At 46.2% G+C, this 22892-nt stretch overlaps 1 protein-coding gene across 1 annotated transcript in view; it reads left to right on the top strand.

Moving 5' to 3' along the window:
• Positions 1–22892, top strand: part of RBFOX1 (RNA binding fox-1 homolog 1) — a 1973933-nt gene that overhangs the window by 467959 nt on the left and 1483082 nt on the right. Inside the window, exon 4 of the mRNA XM_070231058.1 lies at positions 14384–14416. Coding sequence (XP_070087159.1) covers positions 14384–14416 — 33 coding nt within the window. The remainder of the gene's footprint in view (positions 1–14383; positions 14417–22892) is intronic.

Below are 22892 nucleotides of genomic sequence, written 5' to 3'. Positions count from 1 at the left end.
CTCCTGGGGGTCAGAGATAATGTAACTTGTAAATCCAATTTTAGCTTCCCACATGGAGGAGGTCCTTGACTTTAAGAACAATGGAGTACCCTGGTTTCAGGGATTATGTGGATCTGGGAAATGGCAGTAACAGTGGTCACCTTGGTGACCCAGGGTGGTTGATCCAAACGGGAAACTTGAGGCTACCAGAGTCCCAGTGGGGCTCCTGTTGACCTAGGAAGTGCTGTGTGCACAGCATCCCTTACTTAGCCGAGAATGTGACCTCAATCCTCTCTACTCCTCACTAATATCCCCACACTTGAATCCCTAGACGCGGACATCAAGATGAGCCTTTGAATCCAAGTGGCTTATTTGGGAGGGAGTCCCAGGGAGCAGTTGGGGAAGGGAGAAGCGATACAGGGCAGTGATGAGGCCAAGACAGGTGCTTTAAGGAGCGGGTCACCACCTAGGCAACTGGAGTTCAATCCCAACTGGACCCCTGCAGAGTGCTGTGGGACATGTCCTAGAGTTGTCCCACCCGGGGGCATGGATGCTGTCATTAGTTGAGAGATGTTCCCGGAACCGTCAATGCTGACACTTCCAGCCTGCTGAGTGCACAGAGAAGCACACATCTGTGGTCAGGGAAAGCTGCCAAGAGAGACTGACAGGTACCACGTTAAAGCCTTGGTGTAGCAATGGCGAGGGGATGGATATGTGTGAGCTACCAATGTATTTGCTACAATCTTTTGCAGAAATCATTTCCACACTCCCAGTTTCTCCCAGAAAGGCATCCCGAGTCCACTCTCTGGAGCCCATCTCAGTGGCCACGGCCCCGCTGATGTACCTCTGATGTGGTTCTCATGGCTTGGTTTTTCTGAGCCCTGGAACAACCATCAGCACTAACCCTGTCCAGAAGCAGACGTGGGCGTGGGCAAGGCCACGGGTTCCAACAGACTAAGGAGGCTTTTCTTGTGCACACTGTCCCCTCCTCACTCCCAGGCCTGGCCTGGTGTGTGTTCTGTGGATGATTTATTAGCATCTCCCTTTTGCACAGCCTCCCTGCAGCTCATGTGTGATCTGGTGTGGAGACCCTCCCCTCCCACGTCTTTGGAGCTTGCAGTCGACTGTCATTTGTTCCCGAGAAGTAAACATCGAGGCTTTTTGTTCCCCTCAAAGCATTTCCAGCTACTCCCAGTGTAGCCCAGCAGGACCCTGCTCCTAACTCAGACGGAATGTTGTGTATCGGATCTGTTTGCCTTTGTACATCATCTGCTCACAGATGTGTGTCCTTTGGCTTGTTTCTTTTTCTAATTAATTTTTGATTAAGTTTTGAAACACCTTCCGTCTCCTCCAATTCCTGCCACGCAGGTAATCCTCGTTACTCTGAACCCAGGCTGGGGATCTGGGCTCTCCGGGGCTCTGCAATCCTGGTGGCTAAGAGGGGAGGGGGACTTTTCAATTAACTGGCTAAGTGGTCTTAGCCCTCTTATCCAGACAAGAGAGGGTGATGCTTGGACTGAGGATGAGGGTTGGAGAAGAGGATGAATCTGAGATGGCTCTTGGAGGAAACGGGGGAGTGGAGGAAAGGGAAGAGTCGGGGTGGAAATCACCTGACAGAAAGAAAATAGTGCCAATAGTGTGATGTGTATTAAGAACACAGAGAGACAGGGGCCGGGCCCATAGTCGAGTGGTTAAAGTTTCCGTGTGCTTTCCTTTGGCAGCCCAGGTTCATGGGTTCAGATCCTGGGTGCAGACCTGTTCTGCTCATCAGCTATGCTGTGGAGGCATCCCACATACAAAGTAGAGGAAGATTGGCATGGATGTTAGCTCAGGGCTAATCTTCCTCAAGAAAAAAAAACGGAAAGGAAGATTGCAATGGATGTTACCTCAGGGCGAATCTTCCTCACAAAATAATAATAAAAAGAACACATAGGTACAAACACAATCATGTCCCTTGAACCAGTAACTCCAGTCTTTGGAAGTGTTTAAAGAAAGGAGGAAGAGGAATGAACAAAAATATCAATTGCTAGTATCCTGTGTACTAAGTACTGTGATGGGCTGTTGCTGCTACTTTGTTAAGAAACCTAAGTAATAATAACAGTAACAATGTATCGTGACAGCAGACAGCACTTACTGCGTCCTTACTCTGCACCAAGAACTGCTCTAAATGCTTTATGTGCATTACCACATTTACCCCTTGAAGAACCCTATATGGTCCCCATTTAACAGATGAGGAAACTGAGGCACGGAGAAGTTAAGCAACTTGCCTCAGCTCACACAGGTAGTAAGGGGCAGGGCTGAGACTAAACACAAGTGGGTGACTCCAACACTTGACCTCTCTCATCTTCTTCACCTGCCACCTCCCAAGGGCCCCAGACCAGGTGTGGGCTCTGATTTGAACCACCAGGCAGGGAGACAGCCAGCTTTGCATGGGAGGGAAGGTGACCAAAGATGACTTTTCCAAGGCCTGGACAGCAGGTGTGCAGCCTGGCTGGGGAATGAGATCAGGTGCGTCGTGCTACACTGCCGCGGGCTTGTGCATCCCCCCCAGCCAAGCCAAGCTGTGGCCACCTGGAACCCTCCCGTGTCTCCTATTGATGCCGGCTTCCCTATGCAGTCTACACCCCCAGCCACCTCCCCCATTCTCAGGCCTTCTTCATTCCCTCTTTTTGCACACTTTGTGGACTTACCCTCAGAAATCACCCCAATAATCCTGGACTGTCGTGCCGGAATCTATTATGAGAATAACTCTCCTGATGGCTATCATTGTGATTCTAAATTGTGTTCCACACCGGGCAAGAGGGATTTCAGGGTCCATACGGAGCATTGCTTAACTGGAAATGAGCTGCCCCTCTGGGCACACAGTGGGTGCTTTGCCTTGAACCTTCAATCGCTGGCAGCAGAGGTGCCCGCCCAGCATGTTCGTTTTGCCTACGACCTGTCCCCAAGACTGCCCCTCCCAGCCCGTCTCCTCCTCCATTTTCCTCTGTGTGTTTTCTGAGGCCTCCTCCACTCTGCCAGGGATGTCCTAAAACCTGCCAGCCCTGCCAGAGAAGATGAAATACTCGGGGGTCGCCAAGCAGGACGAGGTAATAAGAAAAGCAGGCCATCAACAGCAGGCCCAGCCTGGCTGCAGCAATTACCAAGTTTCTCCTCGATTCCGAGACTGCAGTGGCAAGAGCACAGACGGTAGTGGCAGATCATAAATTACGTCATCTCTGTGCGATCAAAGTTTCTGAGCATTCCTTCATGCTGTCCTTTTCGTTTTGGCTCTGTAAGTACCATGTCCTTTTAAAAAGACACATTGAACGTGTGCATTCAAAGGTGACAGAGAAACCACAAGCTTGGGGTCCCGTGTGCGGCTGTTTTAAAGGAATTATCCATCGCTAGGCAGATGGATAGGGAAGGAGGTGTGAGGTCTTGCTCTGGTGTAAAGTGTTTCTGAATACTTCGAACATTATGTTTGGAGAGCGGGGGCTCTGTACTCAGACCCACCTCAATTCAAATCTCTTTGCCACTGCTTGTTAGCCACACTATTCGGGGCCAATGACTTCACTGCTCTGACCAACTGTTTTTAAAACTGGGGGCAATAAGGGCCAGCCCAGTGGCACAGTAGTTAAGTTCACACGTTCTGCTTCCGTGGCCCGGGGTTCGCCGGTTTGGATCCCAGGTATGGACATGGCACCACTTGTCAAGCCATGCTGTGGTAGGCGTCCCACATATAAAGGAGAGGAAGATGGGTATGGATGTTAGCTCAGGGCCAGTCTTCCTCAGCAAGAAAGAGGAGGACTGGTATCAGATGTTAGTTCAGGGCTAATCTTACTCAAAAAAAAAAAAAAAAAAGGGAGGGCAATAAGAATCTATACCATAGAGCTGTGATAAGGGTTGAGATGATGTTTACAAATACTGGGAACAGTTTTTTTCACAGTCCACAGGATAATCCTTAGTCAATGTTAACTTTTTTTTTCAGTATTAATAATATTGCATTGGAAGCTTCCTGACCTTCCAAAATCGTGTCAGTGCATGCCTCCAAACTTTTGCCCAGGCGGTTCCTTCTGCCCAGGATGCCCGCCTCCTTGCCTCAGGTCGAGTTCCCTAGAGGCAGAGCTGAGATGCGGTTCTTGTACAGTTGAGGATGGAAGGAGTGCTCTTAGGGGGTACCTGTCAAGAAGAGAGGGAAGCAGGGTGAGACCCCTAAGCCAAGATGTGCTTTGGCTCAGCCTGGCGCCATAGATAGCTCTGGGGTGAGAAGAGTACTGCAGAGTCTTCACACCTTGGAGCAGGTGAAATGTGTGTTTACTCCACTACCGTATCTGTCAGTCACTGGCTGCAGGCTGCCCGAGGTGGGAGGGGTCAGGGCGTAACCTCTCTGGATCCAGATCAAAGAAATCAAAATGCCTGTGCCGGGATCCCTGACAGCAGCCTTTTGACTAGCTCCCTGTGGTTCTAGAGCACAGCCAGCGTTAGGGATCACTGGACGTCTGAAGTGGGCAAAGGGCGGCCTCAACCCACCACCTCACTAAGACCACACAAATGGGGGAGAGGAGACTTCTCAGAAAGGATGTGGAGATGTTTTCAGGAAAGAGATGGACAAGATGCTGGGCAACCCAAAATGACGAAAGTCCATACACCCAGCATGTGCCTTGGGTCACAACTGTGCCTGCATCCTGCTCCCCAACATCAGATACCCCAGGTCAGCGTGTGCTTTCCCCAACCTTCACCCCCATTCTTGTCCAGGTGTTCACCCTGTTGCCTCTCCCAGCTTCACATGCATCTTCAAAGAGGATGCGTAGAGGCTAGAGTTATGGCTTTTTAACCTCAGGGAAAGCATCTCCAAATATGGGATTCCAGGCACCGTGACCATGAAGAAAAGTGACACTGGTGGTGGGGGGAGGGGACTGTCTCCAGGGATGTTTCCATAGCAATTCAAGGTTTACCACCAGGGCTTTGTGAAGGAAGACTTGGTATAAGTGGGGCACCACCTGTTGCTTCTCTCCCCCTGTGGCTGATGGTGAAGGACAGAAGGAAGGACGGAAGAGATCCTTCCTTCTAGAGTCGGACCAACTTGAGCTCCCATCCCCACCCTGACTCTGCTATGTGGTCCAGGAAATTTTCCTAACTTATCAAAGCTCTTAGTTCCCACGATATTGATAAGGTGGTAATAATAACACCCACCTGGCAGGCTTTGAGGATGGAATGAGCAAGAAAGCAAAATTCGCAGTGTGATGCCTGACACAGGAAATGCAGGAAACTCAAGGCAAGTCCCTAGTCTCTTTGCTTTGTGGCATTTGGAGTCACACAGTTCAGCTTTATTCTGGAATCACCAATCCCTGGGGAAGCTGTCATTAGGAAAATGGGTAGAATATTTGAAAGGACTCGTATCTCAATAAAAGGTTTCTGTACACTTGTTTACTAGAGAAAATCTGGAAAATATAGAAAAGAGAAAGAAGAAAATGAAGTATCCAGTTTTACCTCCCAAAGAAAAACACAAATTTTTTTTGGTATTTTCTTCCCACGTTTCCTCTATTTGTGTTTTAACATAATTGAGATTGTGTCACATGTATCATTTATATTCTGTTTTTTTCTCAATATATAAGCATTTTCTCGTATTATTTCAAACTTTGCTTGACTATCACTTTAGTAATCATATAGTAGTCCATGAAAAGAGGATGACAGCTCACTGAGTAAATCCCCTATTGTTGGACAACTAGGTTGTTTCCAATTTATCTTTTTTTCCATTACAAAAAATGTTACAAAGCATCATTTTGTGCTACAAGATTTTGCTGTCTTTACAATATGTCCTTAGGAGAGATTCCCAAGAACAGAGTTACTGGGTCAAAGAGAAGGAGGAGTTTTAAAGATCTTTCTCCATATTTCCAGATGGCTGAGCTAAATTTGAAAACAGAACCTTCATAGGAGCCTTTTTTAACCTTGCAGCCGGGCCTCAAAAAGCAACAAGGGGCTTTTTGCAAGGAGACATGAATGGCTGCAATTTTTCCCAAAGATTTCAGGATCTGGTGGAAAGATGCAGGAAGCCCCAGCACTGCCCCCTCACACCAACCCAGCCCCCTCTCTGCCTCACGATTAAGCTTCAGATAGTGTTTGCAATCTCTCGGTGTTTTCCAGCACGTGTCAGGGTGACTGATGGACTCGTCAGAGCTCAGACACCCATCAACCCAGTGCTCTCCCTCTTTAAACTTCCTAATACGCCAACTTCAAGGTCAAACAAAGGTCAGGGATATGTCAGTCCTCCCTGCTCAGCCTCAGCATGGGTGGCTTGTCCTTTCCTCTCACTCCCCTGCACCCTCTTGCTGCTTTCAAATTCACCTGCAAGATCGACACCTTAACTAAAACTATTCTTAGGTTACAAGCTGCCAGGATTTTGAAGCAAGTGCATGTAAATATTTCATTTCTGACAGTGAGAGCTATTAAGAGAAACCTTGTGCATTTTCTAGAAGAATTTTAAGAGGTGTTTATTCATTGGACGTGTCTGGAGCCTACAGAATTTGGTTGGAAGGGGGTTGAATAACATCTATGAATGGGCTCTTTCCTTCTTTACACTCACATTTTAAAATCTGGGCTGACTCCCGGCAGCTCAGTGGCTGGAACCAAGTCCTGGGCAAGAACAGAGGGGAGGGATGGCAGGCGTGGGGAAGCCGCCTGTTTTCAAAAATACCCCTTTAGGTGGTCTGTTCACAAGCTGCTCTGTTAAATGCAGTGGAGCTCAAAATATGGGTGTTACCACTGCTGCCGTTCTAACAGTACTACACCAAACGAACCAAAAGCGCAGCTATCCATTCTCCATCTCCAGCTCGGAGCCAGGCATTCTCGTGAATCCATGCCAGAAAGAGAACAAGATAGATTTTTGGGTCTCTTTTCCATAGGAGGGAACTGAGGCTCGGACTGGTAGGGTAACTGTCCCATGGTCGTGCACGCAGCTTATAAACGGTAGAGCAAGGAGTTATAAAGCCCAGTGTTTCTGACTCCAGAGCAACCCATATATGTTTTACCAGCTGGAAATCAAATTGAGTGCTCTGAAATCATCACTCGACTGCAAATCAAGACTACTGCATGTGGGAATGCACAAAGAACAGCACCGGGGCTCATGGTTTGGGGATAGGAAAGACAAAACTCATTGCTTACTGTTCACCAGGGGCCATGTCAAGCACTTTGAACTTTTCTGTTTTGCTTAAGTCTTAGAATAATCCTGCAAAAAACATATTTTCCATTTTATGGATATAGAATTATGGGTTTAAGGAGGATAAGTACCTTTCATTGTGATCATCTATGGCTGTGTATCAAAGTATCCCAAAACTTAGTGGCTCAAGACAGCAACCATTTATTATAGCTCAGGGTTTTGTGGGTCAAGGAATCTGGGCAGGGAGTGCAGGGTATGATGGACTGAGGTTTCTTGGTGGAATTCACCTGGCAGCAGACTGCCTGGAAGGTCTGAGATGGATTCTCTCACGTGGCTGGAACACTGGCCAGGGAGGCTGGAAATTTGGGTTCAGCTGGGACTGTCCATCGAAGTCCAGCATGGCGGTCTCTGGATAGTCAGACCTCTGATGTGGCTGAGGGCGCCCAGAGAGGACCCCAGTGGACAGTATTGGAAGCTGCCAGTCTTTTAAGGCTGGGCCCACAACTGGCCCAGCATCCCTTCTCCTGGAATCCATTGGTCAAGGTAGTTTTAGAGCCGACTTAGAGTCAAGGGTTGGGAACATAGACCCCAGCTCTCAATAGAAGAGCCAGAGAACATGGGGCCAATTTCAGTCACCACAGATGCCCAAGATCACAGATCTAGAAAGTGGTAGAAGCAGGTTTTGGACCCAGGACTCGAGTCCATAACTATGCTTAGAGTCCCTAGCGTCCAGGGAATGAGACATGGCAGGTGGTACACTGGAGATGCTGATATTTACTATTCAAGAGATCACTCGGAATCAACACTACCATAGAAGGGGAGTCCCTATTCCCAGTTTGCAAAGAAGTCAACTGTCTCAGACCAGGGAAGTGACTTCAAAGCCACCCACTTGCAGAGTGGCAGGAACCCTGTTTGTCTTATTCCACAGCCCAAGCTTTTCTCTGCTTCCCCACTCTGGGGATAACGCTGTAAGGTGTCTTGTTTACACCACTGAAAATAACCCCGAGATTCACTCAGTCCAAGTGAAGAGTTGGCTCAATGTGGTGAAGAATCCGCAATACTTTGCGGGCCCCTTTGGTCAACGTGACTGTGAAATGCTTCCTGTTGTCCCGTAGATCATTAGGACCTAATTGAAGACAAAGGAATGCTGAGCATCTCTTACACTTGAAAGAGGGCCAAACACGATGAGGTTCAGATACCCCCTCAGGACCCTGTGAGAGGGGACAAGCCACCTCTGTCATTCCCAATATCCACCAGATATGAAAGCAGAAGACCAGAGAGGATTCAGGGAGAGAGAGGAGAATTATCACTGTCAATTTGAAGAAAAGCTGAGCTCTGAGGGGACCTCTTGTAGACACTGGGAAGCCAGCAAGAAGAGGACTCAATGAAGCCTTGAGTTTCTGCTTGTTCAAGCAGAGGGAGAAGAAAATAGGAGAGAGGGCATGGAGGAAAGGGACAGCTCCGGTCTCTGCTCGGCTCTTGCAAAAGGACCAGTGGGTTTCCTGAGGGTCAAAAGGATACCACTGAAGAGCTGGGTTTGAGCCGTATGGCTCATGTACCCAAGAGGACCACCTGCAAGGGGAGGGGACCCAGCATCAAGAGACTGTGTGTTATACTGCCAGAATTATATCACCTGAGACTGGAAGAGGTTGAATGGAAGTGGATTTTCTATCAGGGAACCACAGAAGGGGATCTCGGGCAAGGCAGGGCTGTAGTGAGGAGGTTTGGCCGGGTCTGCTAGCTCTGTTCTCCAAAACCATCTTTTCCTCTTTGACATACAGCTTGACCACATGTCCAAATACCCATGTAAGTGAGCTCTAGCCAGGAGAATGTGAGCCGAAATGATGCATGACACTTCTGTTGATTCCGAGTGACCTCTGGGTGTGGTGCATAAAGACCACCCACTTGCCTTCCTCCGTGTATTCTCCTCCTTCTGGGTGGAGATGACCATGGGGACCTTAGGAGCCACATATTAAAGATGGCAAGCCCTCTTTCAGCCTGGGTCCCTGAATGGTCATGTGGAGGAGAGCTGGCCTGTAATGTGTTCTCCCACCTAGGACTGTTGGGTGAGCAAGGGATGAATATCCATTGTGTCAAACCGTTATACATTTCGTTGTATTTGTTACTGCAGCTTTGATGTCCCTGACAAATACAGGAGGCCTGCACCCACAGGGCTCCCCAAAATCTACCTGTTCCCCATGAAGATGCCAGAATTTGGACATCTTCCATGCTGAAGGCATCCATGACCATTAGAGTTGGCCTGATAATCAGCGCTGATAGCACCTAATTTCATGTGTCTCCTGCTCACATGGAAAGGAATTTGCCCTTTTTCTCCAATCCATCTGCTCGGACCCAATGACAGAGCTGTCAAAACCAGAAAACCAAAAGAAGAAGAGGGCGTGAAAGAGAAGACCCTTCATTCTCCCCAGTTAATCCCTCTGGTCGAAGCCCGGCCAGCACAGTGGGGCACGGAGGAGATGAACGTTAAATTATGTATGAGATTCAAGTTTTTCACTGAACTAGACTGGGGTTCTCATGCCTGAGGGTAACTGGGAAGCTCAGAGTCTTCCTGAGACATCTTTACAGTCTTGAAAAGGGAGAGTAGATTGAAGCAGTAGTTGGTGGAAAGAGAAAACCTCCATGTTGGTATTGTTCTAGGTCAGACCTTGCCACAAAATCTTTCCATCAAAGCTGTAGACAAGCTATCAGCCTGGCAAGCCCCACTTGGTGGACTGTAGGGCACAAGGATTGAACACTGTCATTTGAAGGACTGTCAGTAGAAGAAATAGCCAATATACTGTTGCAAGCATAATGTCCTTACAGGCCTCTACCCGGAATGCCTGTTTAGGCAACACACTGACTTTACAGATAAAGGATTCCCCGTTCAGAGCAGTGGTGTCATTTGCTGATGCGGAGAGAAATCTGAAGGCCCAACAGGGTAATGTTTAAGGAGGGATGTGATTATTGCATCTTCCTGCCTCCAGGCCACTTGTGGCATCATCAGCACGGCCCTGGGGACCCCGCAGTGAATCCTGGAGGAAGGGAGGGGGATGAGAGGGAGCAGGGAGCAGGACTCAGGGAACAGGCATCATTCAATATGTGGACGAGAGAACGTCCAGCCGGGGAATAGCAAACAATTAGTGTGTCCCTGGATTTTTGCATGGGAGTACTGCACAGCAGTGTCTGGAATCATAGAGATGTGGGTTCACTTCACAGCTCTACCACTTACGCCAGAGAAGTAATTTAAACTCTTTGATCCTTATCCGGATCCACTTAAAGTGAGCTCTGTCAGTTGAATGAGCTAATAAATTCTTTTGTGTCCTGAAGCCACTTTGAGTTGTTTCTGTCTCATGCAACCAAAAGAGAGCTGGCTACCACTACCGCTGCAAAAGTAACAGAGTGGTACCCAAAATGCCCAGCACAGAAGATTGAATAGTTTGGAGCAGCAGAACCCACGATGCATCACGGCTGCATCTCAGACACAGGTGCAGAGGAGACCAGGTGGGTGTGTCTGAGCAGTGATCTCCCTCTATGAATTAACTCTGTCCTGATCCCTATTAATTTGTGGGGAGTCCCAGGAGGGGATCCCTATCTCCACTGTGTGGGTAAAGTGCCTGCATGGATTTTGAAGGCAGTTTTGGAGTCTGACCTGGGTTGGAGCCCAGCCTCTGATACTTCCTAGTGTGGCCTTAGGAAAGGCACTTAGCATCCCAACTTCAGTGTCCCCGTCTGAAAAAGTGGCAGGAGAACAGCTCCCAGGTTGAGGTGAGGATTGAAAGGGAATCACGTCCATCACGTTCCTACCACTGGCGAGGAGGAAACCCTTAATGTCGGCCTTTGTAATTTCAAACGCATGTAGAGAAGCTGAAGAAGAGGAAGGAGCATGATTAAAGGGATAGGAAATCGCTGGAATAAAGCTTCTTGGAGCATCCTGCTGGGAGTTTCCTGCATCCCACTGTGCCCTGTGCTGGTCCACAGAATGGACCTCCTCAAACGCGGCTCTAATCATATCAGCCCCCCGCTGGAAACCCTCTGATGGCTGCTGCTGCTGGCAAGATAAAAGCCAAATGCCTTAGCCTGGCACCTGCAGCACTTAAAGAACCCTCACTCCTCCAGCTGGCCTCTGCAGACTGTACTCACTGCCCAACATGCCACAGCGGATTACAGACTGGCCCTGAGGTCTGTGGGTGCCACTTTCCTGAATAAGCTCTGAGCTACGTGTGTTGGAAGTGAATCTAACATAATCATGACTATAAAGTCAACCCCAAATGCAATAACTAGAGGGTTCCAGTAAATGCCACTGTTTGTTTTTCATATATTTGATATGCAGGATTATAAATCATGAGTGAAATATGGTTTATCTCCAGTTGGCCACAAGCCCCACCACTCCCTGTTGCATCACCGTATGACCCACCTTCTACTCTGTGTATGAATCAGTGAAGGAGTTGTTTTTAGTCCCCTCTTCAATGAGAAAAAAATCCATTTCTGTAACGTCTCTTATTAACATCGAGACACTGTCAAGCTTTATTTTTATCATATTTTAAATTTATGTTTAGTTTGACTAATAATACATGGATGCATTCTCAATGTAAAAAATTGCAAACAGTTCAGAGAATGAGAAAGTTCCCCACAACTTTCTTCAACCCGTGAAGTTCTAGCTTCCTCCTCAGAGGTGAAACTTCTGTCATTTCCACGTATATTCTCCCAGGCGTTTTTCAGACATACATCTGTGTGTATGGTGAGGGATGAGAGGAGGCATGTGTAACGTATATATGCTTTAGTTGTTTTTTAGAGACTGGCACCATCTTATGTATACTGTTCTTCATCTTTTTCATAACAGTATGTGTTGTTGAGTTTTTCATGTCAGAACATTGGGATCTACCCCATTCATTCTGACTGCAGCATAATATTTTATAACATGCGTGTATCACGATTGATTTGGTGTAGAGTATCATAAACTGGAAATCCAATAGCCACATCCAGACTATGTGTGTGTTTTGTTGGGCTAGAACCATATTCCACCTGTCATAAATTGAATGCAAATGGCTTTGGGTAGAGGAGGCAATCTCTGATTTCCCCACAGGCCCCACCATTCCCTATTGTATTACAGGCAGCCCATTTAATACACTTCTCTTACTTACCTGGCTCCTGTTGGCGTCTGAGTGTTCAAACCCTGTATTTTAGCTGTTCTTTGATCTGTGGACATTTAAAAGTTTTTAGAAATGTCGTTATCACGAACAATGCTGCAATGAATAGCTATGTCTACGCCTCTCTTTGTTTGTGTGTATTTATCTAGGGTCCATGCCAGAAGTGGGCTTGCCTAATAGGGGTGAATGAAAGGGGTGGTATGACCTAAAATGCACAAAGTTAGGAGACACACACTAAGATGACAAAGTGGAGGAAACCAGAGAAACAAGCTAAGGACTGTGTTGTACATGTGCTCTCGGAAAGTTCTTCTGCCTAAAACCTGTAGCTGTTGAATATCATGCTTGCCCCTCAAGTATTCCTGTTAGTTTTCAGGGGGAAAATGCTTGCATACACGCGTGAAGTTAGGTAGCCAAGGGATCAGTGACCCACGGCTTTTGGGAATAGGCTGTTCTCCCTGCCCCAGCTCTGAAGGGCTCCAGAGGAGAGAGGCAGGGGAGGCTCTGAGCTCCAACATTCATCAGACCTTGGAGAGTTTCTCCCAGTCTGGCCCCTGGATTCATGGCTTGGCAAGCCTCGGGCCGCAGCTAATGAACTCTCTTGGCTGAGGTCTGTCTGAAGGCTGGCCTCCCATTTAGGAAGCTAATGATGCATGAAAGCCACTCAGTGAGCAGCAAGCTCTGTCTGAGCTCCTTCTGGGCCTAATGGCTTAGGTGAGGGCTGGTCTGATACCTTGGGGATGAGTGTGGGCGAGGTGGTGCTGGGAGCTGGGCCAGTGTGAGCACAGGGGCTGGTCAGCTCACTCAGGAAGCCATGCATTCTTAAGCCCTTCATTGGATTCACAGCTATGAGCTGATATTGGTTTGTGTGTCAGTCAGCTCGGTTTGCCATCACAAAATACCATAGACTGGGTGGATGAAACAACAGGAATTTGTTTCTCACGGTTCCCGAGACTGGAAGTCCAAGATCAAGGCACCAGAAGGGTCAGTGTCTGCTGAGAGCTCTCTCTTTAGGTTGCAGATGGCTGCCTTCTTGCTGTGTCCTCACATGGTCTTTGCTCAGTGCGTACAGGTAGGGGAGAGAGAGAGAAGCAAAGTCTTTAGTGTCTAAGGGTGCTAATCCCATCATGGGGGCTCCACCCTTATGACCTCATCTAGACCTAATTGCCTCCCAAAGGCCCCAGCACCAGATGCCATCACATTGGGAGTTGGAGCTTCATGAACTTGGGGGGGCATAATTAAGTCCATAGCAGTTTGATAGGAAAATACAGCTGAGGTTGGCCAAGTCAACCTCAGGTGTAAGATAGAAAGTTGCAGGGCAGAAGTTCCCAGAGTTATTAGGAAAAAAACATCTTGTCTTCCCCTAGATAGGAAACCCCTTCTAGGCACATAGGTACGATGGTGGGTGGTGTCCAAATCAAGTCCTTTGATACAGAATGAGCTGGTGGGTAGGAGCCTGAAAGTCTGTATGACTCTGTCTTGGGTTTGAATCTGATTTCCTCTACTTAATGACTTTCTGGGCTTGGAAAAATTACTTAACTTTTCTAAGCCTGATGTTCTCATCTACGAAATGGGGATAATAAACGTTGTTCTGGGGATTAAGTGAGACCACAAATGCAAAGACGTTGGCGCAATGCCTGGCAAGGCTGTTTATTTCACCATATTTTTTGAGGCGTTTTGAAAACAGAGGGCTGTTGTTACTGTAGTTTGTAGTTTTACCTTTTTATAACACTGACTCGAAACTTTAAGGGGAAAACAATGTCTTCGATGCCTTTGCTTTCTCATTGTTCATTGAATCATTATCAGTGCACGGGCATTGCTCACAGCCCTCCTTCTTCTTTTTTTTTTTCCTGGCAAGATTGTTGTAGTGTGTTGAAAATATTAATTATACCCTTTACCTTATACACAGGACTGGAAAAACAAATCTTGTTGCTGTGCTTGGTAGGAGAAAAAGTGTATGCGTGCATGTGTGTGTGTGTGTGTGTGTGGATGGGTGTGTGTTGTACCCATTGTCCCCTCGGGTCATAACAAATTATTGGTGCCAGTTCTTTTAAAAAGACAATTAATCCAATTACTTTCTTGTTGAATCAATACTAATGTCTTCTTTTTCTTTAACTTGCAGATTTCGGCAAGCCCGGCTGCCAGCAAAGCTGAGGTAGGAAATGTGGTTTTGCTGTCCCTTTGGAAGACATGTTGAAATGGTTTTCTTTTGCGATGAGGTGAAACAGATATTCGAATTGGGATTCCGCTCTGTGCGATCTCACGGTGGTTCGGATGGCATGTGGTCAGCCGGGTGGTCTCCATGGTGTTGGGTTTGGGGCTGACCAGGTTGCTCATGCTCCTCTTCACAGAGTGTGCACTGAGCTGCCTGGCAAAGTGGTTGATGGTTTCAAAGCTGGATCTCCTGCTTGATTCTGTCTTGGTGACTTCAGAGTCTGCCTCTGCATATACACATGAGGATTCTAGCTCCATTGAGACGGACCCTTGCTTTGACAGCGAGATCTCCATCTGTATCTATGATGTTGTCCCATTTCCTCCCTCCTTTTCCTCCCCTGTTCATCCTCTGGGGCAAGGGAACTGCTGCTGATGCTGACAGCATAGGTAAAGAATAAAAAAGGCGTTGGTCAGAGGTCACCATCGTGGTGACCATCCACTGGGAATTGTACATGATGTCATGAAATGGGTACCTCCAAAATACATAAAGTGCCATGGAGCGGGCAAGTCACTCCCCATTCCCAAGTTACTCTGTGAGTGGAGCAAAGAGCGTCACCCTGGTTGTCAGGAGCCCTGGGTTTTTTGTGACATGGTGCGTTATTTTAACTGCTGAGACTCACTTTTCTCAAGTACTCTGTGAGGATAATTATACCTCCTTTTGCTCCATTGCATTGTCGTTGGGAGGGTAACGTGAAGTAAAGGGTGGAGGCAGATTTTGGCAGCATTCAACAGAACATAAGGGAGGGTCGTTAGCAGAGAGGGAAGCTCCAGTTCGAATGTCTGCATCCTTGGATATAATAGCTGGTGTGCAAAAGTTTGCTAGGAACTATAATGCACTAATGATGTAAATGTGACTTTAGGTATTTGGGAAGCAGGTCAGTAGGAGGGAAAGGAGGCCAGGAAGCAGAAGAATGGGGTGGAGGTAAGGAGCCGCCAGTATCACCTGCTTCCCAATGATCTTGTGACTTGAGCCAGTCATTTATCTACCCAAACTTAGCTTCCTCATTTTCAGAATGAGATTGGTGATACACGTCACATGAGGTTGTTGAGCATTAAAATGGCAATGGTAGTGTTTACTCTTTTGGTTTGCTGTAACCAAAATACCAGTTTCCATGTGTTCAATACCTATTATGTACCCTTTGCTATGTAAAGGCTTTACATACATCATGTTGTAAAATCCTCAGAAAAATCTCGTGATACAGGGGGCTAATTCCCATTTTACAGAAGAATAAACTGAGGCTTAGAAAGACTCAGCAACTCTCCTAGAGCCATTCAACTAATGAGCGGGAGAGCTGGGATTTTTAACCATGTCTGGCAGGATACAAAGTGCTGGCTATTAACTGCCAGGCCATGTGTGTTAGTTCAGGCTACTACAACGGGATAGCATAGACTGGTGGCTTGAACAACAGAAATTTATTTCTGGAGCTTGGGAAGTCCGAGGTCAAGGCACGGACACAAGTGGTGTCTAGTGAGGACTCTCTTCCTGGTTTGTAGGTAGCCATCTTCTCGTTGTATCCTCACGTGGTGGGGGAGCAAAGAGAGGAGGCAAGTGCTCCTGTCTCTTCTTATAAGGGCACTAATCCCATTCGTGAGAGCTCTACCCTCATGACCTAATCACCTCCAAAGGCCCCACCTCCTAATCACCTTGGGGGTTAGGATTTCAATATATGAATTTCGAGGGGACACACATGTTCAGTCCATAACATCATTGCCGGTCCAGATCTTGGCCTGGTGCATAATGGATGTTCAATAAACATTAGCTCTACCTCTCCTTGAGGGCTGCTCCTGCTTTCTAGATCACACCTGAATGCCTTGCAGTCGTCTGTGGTCAGCACCACGGACAGAGGCCGGTTTCCAGGGGTCTCCCAGCTTCCTTTCTCCTTCGCAGTCTCACGTTTGTGTCACATTTGGCAGCTTTAAACAAACAATCAACAATAAACACCTTTACGTATGTTGCCCCTTTCAGTTTCACAGAAATCACATATGGCAGGGTATTCGTTATCGCCATTTTCGGATTAAAAAATGGAGTTTTGGAGAATTGAAGTATTTGAAACGTTGGTGAAATAATGTTTAATGATGCAGCAATTCCACTCCTACTTATGTGCCTGAGAGAAACGAGTGCTTATGTCCACCAAGAAACAGAGATAGGAATTTTCATAGAAGCTTTATTTATCACAGCCCCAAAGTGGAAACAAACCAAATGTCCATTAACAGGAAAATAGGTAAATAAATTGTAGTATATTCATGGATTGGGATACAAGACAGAAATCAAAAAAAGTTATCTACAAATATGTGAAACAGCCCTATGAATCTCAGAGACATAATATTGACTGAAAAAAGTCAGGGTAAAAAAATACGCCCTGTGTGATTTTGTTTACACACATATAAAAACAGCACTCATCTCTGGTGATAAAAATAACAATGGTGGTTACCTCTGGGAGGTGTTGACTGGGTAGGGGACCAGGGAACTTACTGGAGTGATGGAAATATTCAACACCTTCACCTGGACCTGGTTACACAGGTGAGCATCATATGTAAAATTCACAGAATTCTACACTTAAGATGTGTGCACTCGGTAGCATGCAATTTGTATACCAAAAACATAAAGAAGCTGCTTGGCAAGAAAAGAAGAAGAAAACACAAACATAATTGTAAAACAAGGTAATGGAAAAAAGATGATCAGGTAGGGGAATTGGGATGGAGGGAATGAGGAAGCATAGAAATGCTTGGCATATAGACAAAATTGTGTATCAAAAATAGCCTAAATTCACTCATTCATTCATTCATTCATTTTTACTCTGGACTCCTATTTCCCAGATGGAACAGGCTTAAAAAGAAAAAACTTTTTCTTTCTCCTAATCATTGTTTCTAAGGCTAAACTGTAATTGCTGCAGCCAGGGCATATTTTTTGCACTACTGAAGGGAGGTAACCTTTTATTAATTGAATTTCTAATGGCAATTCATCAAAGCAAGCGATCACCGTTATTTAATGCATGATCCATATTCATGGCATGTTCTGTTAGGTAAATAATAGCGGCCCTGAAAGTGCTCTGTGAGGTCTTTTTCCTTCTCCAATGACTTTCTTTTTTTCCTAAGTACAAACAGCTGTAATTTAAGTAGAACAAACCCCACCTGTGGAGGAGACGTTGGTTAAAGGAAGACAAGAAGAATTACAAACCCCCAGAAGCAGCGAGAAGGAATGGCTTTGCCAGCTCCCTTCCTCTCTGCAGATTGACAGTGAATATGTGAATAACGTTTGCTAAATCTGGACTTTGAAAACATGACAGCAAGCTGTTTGTGCCAATAATTTTTCATGGCATATGCCACCCCACCCCGCACCACACACAGTTTTAATAAGATGGCACATGGACTACTGAGAAATGTTAAAACCCTGCAGAGGAAAGAGCTTTATCTTCTGACCAAATTCTGCCCAGCAATGTTTATGACAGCTGAAGAATTTATCTTAAATTCCCTCTGCTAGCCGCAAAGCACACGGCCCTTTGTCCCCGAGCAGCCTGTAAGAACCAAACTAAGATGTCACATGCATAATATAACAGATAAATGGCCCAATTTCCATGTCCACATGATGAATGGAATGCAAGTTCAGCACACACGTATTTGCACATTAATTGGCCCTGCATGGTTCCATTTTGTTCCTAAGTTGCTACTGTATGTCTCGTGGACTCCTTCCCCTTCAGAGTCATTAAGCCTGTTTTATCGCACAAATGCATACACATTTTCCCCCATTTATCGTCACGCAGCTCGCCCTGCTGAGCGAGAACCAAGTAACCTGGGCGCAGCCATTGGGTTGCAAATGCCTACATCTGAGTTTTCTCCACCACCAACTGCACATTAATACAAAGATCCGAGACCCGGCCCCACGTTGGCTCTGCTGACAGCCAAACAAAGGAGGTTGCAGGCAAGGATGTCTGACAAAAATCATTTCTTTTCAGTTACCAGTTGGTTTCTTGCCTCACCTTAATGATTTCCTGTTGATAGTTTAATGGCGATATAAACCCAGTGGAGGGCCTCAATTTTGATAAATTGGCCTGCTCCTATTTCATGGCAAAGCGATCGAACGGAGATTGATTGATATTACAGTTTTGCTATCGCAGATAATTGTGATGGCAAACTGTGCCGGTGGCGAAATCCAGTGGCCTTTGGGAAATGTAGGTGGAATCTCCCTCCCAGCCACCGCTTTTTCTTCCCAGAAGGAAACTTTATCTCAAGCCAAGGAATCATTTATTTTTCCTGTCTCAACTCTGAGTCTCCGGAAAGCAAATCGGGGGCCACAGAGCCCCTTAGAAGAACTCTCTCTGGACCGTTTGGAGAGAAATCACTGCTTTTGAGAAGGGACTGAGTTTCTTTGGCTGTGAACAAATGGCCAGTCCTGGCCATTCCAAGTCACTTGGGAAACCAGAGCATCTCACAACGGAAAGTTGACCTATTGCACCCAGAGGGCTACAGTGGGAAAAGCGTGAGCTTTGGATTCTTATAGATGATGTGTGAGTCAGGAGTCCCCAACTTACAAGTTATGTGCCTGTGGGCAAGTCACTTGACTGCTGAACAAGTCTCATATCAGTAGAATGGGAATAATGAAACCTCCACCAAAAGGTTGATTCAAATTTTACAAATTTGTTAATCTAGGGGCTGGCCCGGTGGTGTCATGGTTAAGTTCATGTGCTCCGCTTCCGCCATCTGGGGTTCGCAGGTTCAGATCCCGGGTGTGGACTTAGCACCGTGCTTCAAGCCACACTGTGGCAGCATCCCACATAAAATAGAGGAAGACTGGCACAGATGCTAGCTCAGCAACAATCTTCCTCAAGCAAAAAGAGGAAGATTGGCAACAGATGTTAACTCAGGGCCAATCTTCCTCACACACACACACAAGAAATTTGGTAATCTATATGCAATGCCTGAGACGGTACCTGGCACAAAGGAGATGTTCAACAATTGTTGTTTTGCTTCCTCACACAACCTCCTGTCCTTAATCTCTTGTGTAAAGTAAGGCAATAGTAAATAACCTAATTAGAAATTTATTTTGAGATTCGTGCCTTTGAAAACTTGCTGTGATGATCTTGCATTATGGCTGACCCAGACCCTAGCCAGGCAGTAGTTTACTTACTTGGTTTAATTCTTGTTGGAATTAATGGCCCTCTTCTTTCCACCAAGGACAAGATCTACGTGAAGAACAGCAGTACTTTCCAATGAGCACTCTTGGCCTTGTCTAATTTTGCCCAATCACACCTTGATAGTCTTCTCTGTCCTTGAAGCGAGCTCAAAAGAATATTTAAAGAACCTTAGAAAATCATCTGGCCTTAATTCAAGGGCCCAGAATTCTCAGTTGGAGATATGGTTGGCATTTTAAAAATTTGATGGATATTTAAGTGACAGCTATTATATTCTAGGCAAAGCACTAGGCACTGGGATACATATAGAACGTTGATGTACAATCATACTCTCAAAGAACGTATGGTCCACTATGGAGGGGAGGTTATATCATAAGTGCTGTAGGGTCTTTTGTTTCATGAGGGCCAGGGTTCTCATAAGAGCCAAGCCCTCTTCATAAACCCTGCTCCATATTCAGTTTTGGATCTGGGTACAAATGTAAGTGCACCTAGATAGGAGTGGGATATCTATGGAGGCTTCCCAAAGGAGGTAACATGTAGACTGGAGCCTTGAAGGGTGAGTTAGGCTGTCATCAAGAAAATAAAAGTGGCGATCATGGGAAAAGGCACTGATGGGAAACAGCTTGCATGTTCAGGAATAGGCGTTAAAGGGGATGTGGGAGCAGTAAAGGAGAATGGACGTGATCAGAGCAAACATGGAGACGCCAAGGCCAAGTGTACTCCGGAAAGCAAAGAGGAAGAGGCTTATAAGAAAGAGAGGAGGGTATTGAATGATTCAGTGGGGTCGAGGAGAGTGAGTACCAGGTTGATGGCACTGGGCTTGGCTAGTATACAATCATTAATGTCCTCAACAGCAGTCTTTCCAATGTTGGTGGTGGAAGCAGAAGTTAGAGGTGGTGGCTTAAGGAAGAAATGGAAAGATGAGACACATCAGCACAATACAGACCAACCTTTCAAGGGCCAAGTGGTTGAGCCAATGGAATGGCGTTTCCTGGCTTGAAGGAATTTTGAAGTTGGCAGATGTCTGGATATGTCACAGGACTGGAGGATGGGCCTCGGAGGGCATGAGGATGGAGTTTAGAGCATGGATGGGGTTTTACCCACTGTGAGGTGACTAGAGTATCCCCAAGGGCACTGTCTTTGCTTGCCATTGGGTCACCAGGGCTCAGCACCGTGCCAGAGAGCTATGGCATTAATTGGACTGAGAAAGGACATTTTTCCTCTGTGACATTGAGAAATAAATGATGGAGAGTAAGGGAGGATAGATTTGAAGGAGAAGGAAGAGAAATTGAAAGAGGTCATGCCTGGCAGACTTCATTTTCCCAGTGAATAGCAGAGAGAACTATACGTTCTGAGAATAAGGCGAGCAGAGGCAGAACTCGGGGGGAAGGGGGAAAACTAAGAGAGGGAATCTCTGGCGTGAGGCACTGGTGAGAGGCTGATGCATCAGCGAGATCTGTCCAGCACAGGGACATCCTCAAGCTCCAGGGGAGGGAGATGAGCAGGAACCTGACAGCAGCAGCAGTAACACAACAGCTGTCATTCACCACGTGTGTCTTGAGTACCGAGCACTGCATTATCTTCACAAGGATCTTTAAAATGAGTGTCACTGTCTGTATGTTACAGAGGAGGAAACCGAGACTCTGAGAGGTGATGTAGATTGACCAAACTTACTTAAGAATTAAATAGCAGGACCAATGTCTGAATCAGTCTGTCTGCCTGCAACACTGGGGCTCTTTCCCCTATGAATGCTACTGTTGCGCGTACAGGCTGTAGAGTCTGGCACCTGGGTTCAAACCCCAGCTCCATCATTTCCTATCTTCAGTCCTTACTAGCGGCAAAACTCAGGTGTATCACTTAACCTTTGTATGTCTCCCTTGTCTCCACCAAGAGCAAAGATAATTAAACAGTGAGCCTTATAGCTTTTTTGCAAAGGTGAAAAGACATGATATAAGGTATGGAAGGCAATTAGCATATTACTTGGTTTCTAAATAGCCCTTCAAATATGCTAGTCACTGTAGTTGTTATTTTTATTAGTATCATTGGGAACTCATTCTAACCTACAATAGGAAATAGCAGAGGTGCCAACGAGAACCAACTTGTAGCCTCTAAAAAAATGGAAGTATCAGTCCTGGAGTCTTCCAGAAGCACCTTACTCCATGGAAATTAATTAAGGGTCCCCGGAAAAGGTGAGCAGTTTTAAAATTTCTCTCTCTACAGCTTTTATCAGAAAATAAAAATGGGTTTCCGTTACTGTGAGGTTTTGAGGATAAGTTAGAAGGATCTTACCATTTGTACATGGCAATGAGGTTAATGAAAAAAAGGACCAAAAAAAAGAGCTAACTTTTAATTAGCATCTGACTAGAGGCCAGGCACTCTGCGAGTGATTTCATGTATCTTATCTTGTTTAATTTCACCCTTACAAGAACCCTATGAAGTAAGCGCTGTTGTTATTGCTGTTTTACAGATGAGCAAACTGAGGTTCAAGACGCTTAATTAAAAGAGTCATGGAGGTAATAGGAGAGGAAACAGGAATCATATCCAGGACGGTTAGACCCCAAACCCAAAGCCAGCTGAGTTGATGAGGAAGTGAAGCTGGGAGTCACCTCCCATCTCTCGAAGGCTAAGGCTGGGTCTTTTAACCCTTGAGATAAAAATCTCCTCCCTTAAATCCTCTCTTCTCCCAAGCATTGCCCTGCCACGGCTCAACCAACCTCATTGACTCTTTGTTTTCAGATTTTGTGAGTGCTCTGTGATCACAAAACCCATTCCCGCACCATAAATTATTTCCTACAGTTTTGACACCATTTATTTCCATAGCATTATACATTCCAACCTTCTGACTGTTTAAGATCAAAAGATGTGCTCCGAGCTCATATTTCACTCTAGCTCTCAGACTCCATGCACCAAATTTGACCGAACAGCGGAGGCTCCAGCCTGTCAGAGTCTGTAATGTTGCATAATTCCAAGGGCTCAGAGCATTTTTATCAATGGCAAAGGAGAAATGGACGCTCCATGGTGGTAGGGCTTCCACAGAGGGGATGGGAGATGGCTTAGAGATGTGACAATTAAAGGGGTAGTGTTGGGATGTTCAGAATCAGCCTGAGGAGTGGGGAGTTCAACTGGTTGATTGTGGAAACCAATGCCAAGAGCAAAGGTTTATTATAAAGGGTCGGAGAAGAAGGAGGAGGTTCAAGTAGGGAACTGTGGATTCTCCCCTGAGAGAATCACAGAAATACTGGGTCTAGCAAGGAGGAAGGAAGAGCGACTATGGCTCATATCCAGACT

The sequence above is a fragment of the Equus caballus genome, chromosome 13, assembly GCF_041296265.1.
Source record: "Equus caballus isolate H_3958 breed thoroughbred chromosome 13, TB-T2T, whole genome shotgun sequence".
NCBI lineage: Eukaryota > Metazoa > Chordata > Mammalia > Perissodactyla > Equidae > Equus > Equus caballus.
This window is presented reverse-complemented; position numbering and strand designations above follow the sequence as displayed.